The 2,938-nt window shown below is 59.6% G+C and overlaps 1 protein-coding gene across 1 annotated transcript in view; it reads right to left on the reverse strand.

The window, feature by feature from the left end:
* The window catches only part of FLNC (filamin C, gamma), a 28,049-nt gene that overhangs the window by 15,800 nt on the left and 9,311 nt on the right, over positions 1 to 2,938 (reverse strand). The window contains 6 exon segments of the mRNA XM_010831763.1: positions 4 to 33; positions 651 to 764; positions 858 to 1,051; positions 1,269 to 1,405; positions 1,555 to 1,681; positions 2,042 to 2,179. Of these exon segments, the coding sequence (XP_010830065.1) occupies positions 4 to 33; positions 651 to 764; positions 858 to 1,051; positions 1,269 to 1,405; positions 1,555 to 1,681; positions 2,042 to 2,179 (740 nt within the window).

A 2,938-nucleotide genomic window follows, 5' to 3' on the forward strand; every position in this document is an offset into this window, starting at 1 on the left:
GACCTTGATGTCGATGGGGCAGCCGTCGGCGTCCTGTGGGCATCACCCAAAGCAAGGTTCTTAGAGCACCCCGGCCGTCTCAGAGCGCCCGTGCCCTCTGCTGGGCTGCTTGCCCACCATCAAAGCCCCTCCCCGCAAACAGATCACAGACCTCCAACCACTGGAGCCTAGTGCCAGAGCTCTGGGGGCCAGGGCACACCCTGGAGAGCTGAGGAACCAGGGGTCACACAGGGGTCATCTGTGTGGCCTGGTCTCTGAGCCTAGGTCTCCAAAATGTGTTGTCAGGGGAAAAGGCTCAGCTAAACCAATGTTCTTAAAACTGAATAAACAAACTTTAAAAAAAGAAACATCCTCCTGGACCAAAGAACATATTCATTAACCTCTAGGGGTCAAAGGACACCATTTTGAGAAACTCACCTGGAAACCAATGTCTTAACTCAACCATCTTTAAATTGCAAATAGTTAGCATAAAAATACATATCTGGTACAATGTTTTTTAAGATTATCATCAATAAGAAAACACAAAACTTTAGACTTCCCATAGTTCAAATAGATTCATGAGAATCATTCCTGTAATGCCTTGAGGCCCTTTTCTCTAACCTACCCTACCCTCCCAGGGTGAGGGGCAGAAAGACGGGGCAACACGCTACCTGGGCGTAGAGCTTCAGGTCTCCCTTGCCAGCAGCCCGGGCATCGATGGTGAATTCTGCTGGCTTGTCCACAATGCAGCCGGTGGGCTCCAGGCCAGGCCCAAAGGCCTTCACCTGTGCAGGGGAGAGAGTGGAGGGCTGAGCTGGGGACGGGAGGAGGGTCTGTTCACCCTGGTGCAGGCCCGGCTACGGGAGCTGGGGACACACCTTGTCCGGGAAGCAGTCAGGCGGAGCTGGCTGGATGTGAGCGATGAAGGGTGAGTCTCGGATGTCCTCGTCGTCACAGATCACGTGCACCGCATACTCCCCGGGCTCCGTGGGCCAGTATCGCACGTCGCAGGAGCCGTCTCCCTTGTCATCACACTCGATCTTGGCCTGCGAAGGCCCCTCAATGGAGAAGCCTGGGGCAAAGGTGGGGGAGGGTCAGGGGGCACCAGAAGCGACTTGGACACCCAGACAGGTCCCCCATCACTCTCCCAGCATCACCACCCCAGTCATGCCCGTTCCAGCGCCTGTCTCATCTCAACACTGGCCCAAATTCCTGCCTCCTGCCCCCCAGTCACTCCCCAGTGTCCCTCCATCACACCACTCCCCGGAATTCCCACTTCGGCCACTTACCCAGTGTCCCCACCTCTGTGCCAATGGCCTCCACCACAAAGTCGGCTGACTTGCCCACCTGGCCAGTTTCCAAACCAGGACCCCAGGCCCGGACCTTCTGTATGCCTGCCTCTGGGCTCACCTGAACCTCAAAGGGGCTGGGAAAAGAGGGAGCTGGTGTCAACACCCGAGGTGCCCCCACCAGAGGTAGCCCTCTTCGCTTCACTCGGAGCCCCAGGCAGCCTGCGTCCCTCCACCCACCCTGTGAGGGCCCAAGCTGGAGGGCTCAGGGCTGCGTGGTGCTCACCTGCGGGGAATGGCGTAGCCGCCCCATGTGATGGTCACCACGTACTTCCCGGGTACCACGGGGTAGTACTCACACTCGAACACGCCATCCCCCGCCTCCCGCACCTTCACCGGCTCCTCTGTGCCTCCTGAGGAGACGTGGGAAGAAGAGGATCAATGATCTGTGCGTCTCCGCACCTCAGTCCCCTCAAGGACCCCTGGGACTGTGCTGTGGGACAGTCCCTGGCTGAGGACAGCGCTGCTCGCGGGCACGGTGAGCAGGCACCGTGTAACAGCCTAGTGCAGCCTTCCCAGGCTGCAAGCTGGGACTGAGCCAGGCAGGGCGGTTCACCTGAGGTCCCACAATGTCTCTGGTCAGTGTCTTTTTGGAGCCCCTCCCCCAGGGAGGGTGCACAGTGCTGTCATTGCCATCAGGGGGTCAGACGCACTGGTTGCCTTTCCTCCCAGCTCCCCGACCCCCCACCATGGCCCTGGGCCCTGGTACTCACTTGGTCCCTTGACTGTGACCTTGAGCTCCCCACTGCCAGCACCCTTGGTGAACACCTTGAAGTCAGCCACTTCTTTGACACGCACACCCTTGGGCTGCAGGCCCCGCCCAGAGGCCCGGCAGGCGTTGGGGTTACAGGCTGGGAGGAAGAGGAGAGGTGAGGTTGAGGGCGCTGAGGGGCCCTAGATGGAGCCTCAGCCCTTACCACCACTTGTCCCCACCTCACTGTGCGCAGTCCTGCTGACCAGCCCGCCCACCCCGTCCTCTTTCCCCAGGCGCAGGCCGTGGCCTCATGCAGCCCTCCCCTGTTGCTCCCTGGCACCCCCAACACGACTGAGAGCCATGCTGGGCAGGGCACAGCCACAGCTCCCCCAGACCTCCGTCCCCAGGCTGGTTACAAGAAACCCTTCCCTCGGGTCTCCTTGTCAGGATCACTTGGGACAAAGGCCGGGCGGAGCCCAGAGCTAAGACAGACTGGGAGGGGCCTTTCATTCACCCCACGGCCATCCACCTAGAGCCATCTGAGCCTTCTTGGAGCCACCACAGCAGCTTCAGGAACCGAGTCATGCCACAAAACACTCAGCCACACCATGGAACGAGGGAGGGTCGTGTAACGAGAAGCCTGCCACAGATCACAGGCAATGCATGAAGGTCAGCCTGCTGCGGAACGCGGCCGGTGGCAATGACTTTGCTGCTGAACACAGACCAAAGGACAGGGATCTCAGCCTGCCACGGGACACATAAAATGGCACAGAACCCACGGGGTGCCACCAAACAGGCAACGATGTATCATCCATCCAGGCCTGCCCTGGAACACAGACAAACGGCACAGCGTCTGGGGACTGCCACATAACAGGCGACGGCACGGAACCCAGACCCTTCCCACAGAAATCACCAG

This window comes from Bison bison, unplaced genomic scaffold, assembly GCF_000754665.1.
Source record: "Bison bison bison isolate TAMUID 2011002044 unplaced genomic scaffold, Bison_UMD1.0 scf7180017864530, whole genome shotgun sequence".
Classification (NCBI taxonomy): domain Eukaryota; kingdom Metazoa; phylum Chordata; class Mammalia; order Artiodactyla; family Bovidae; genus Bison; species Bison bison.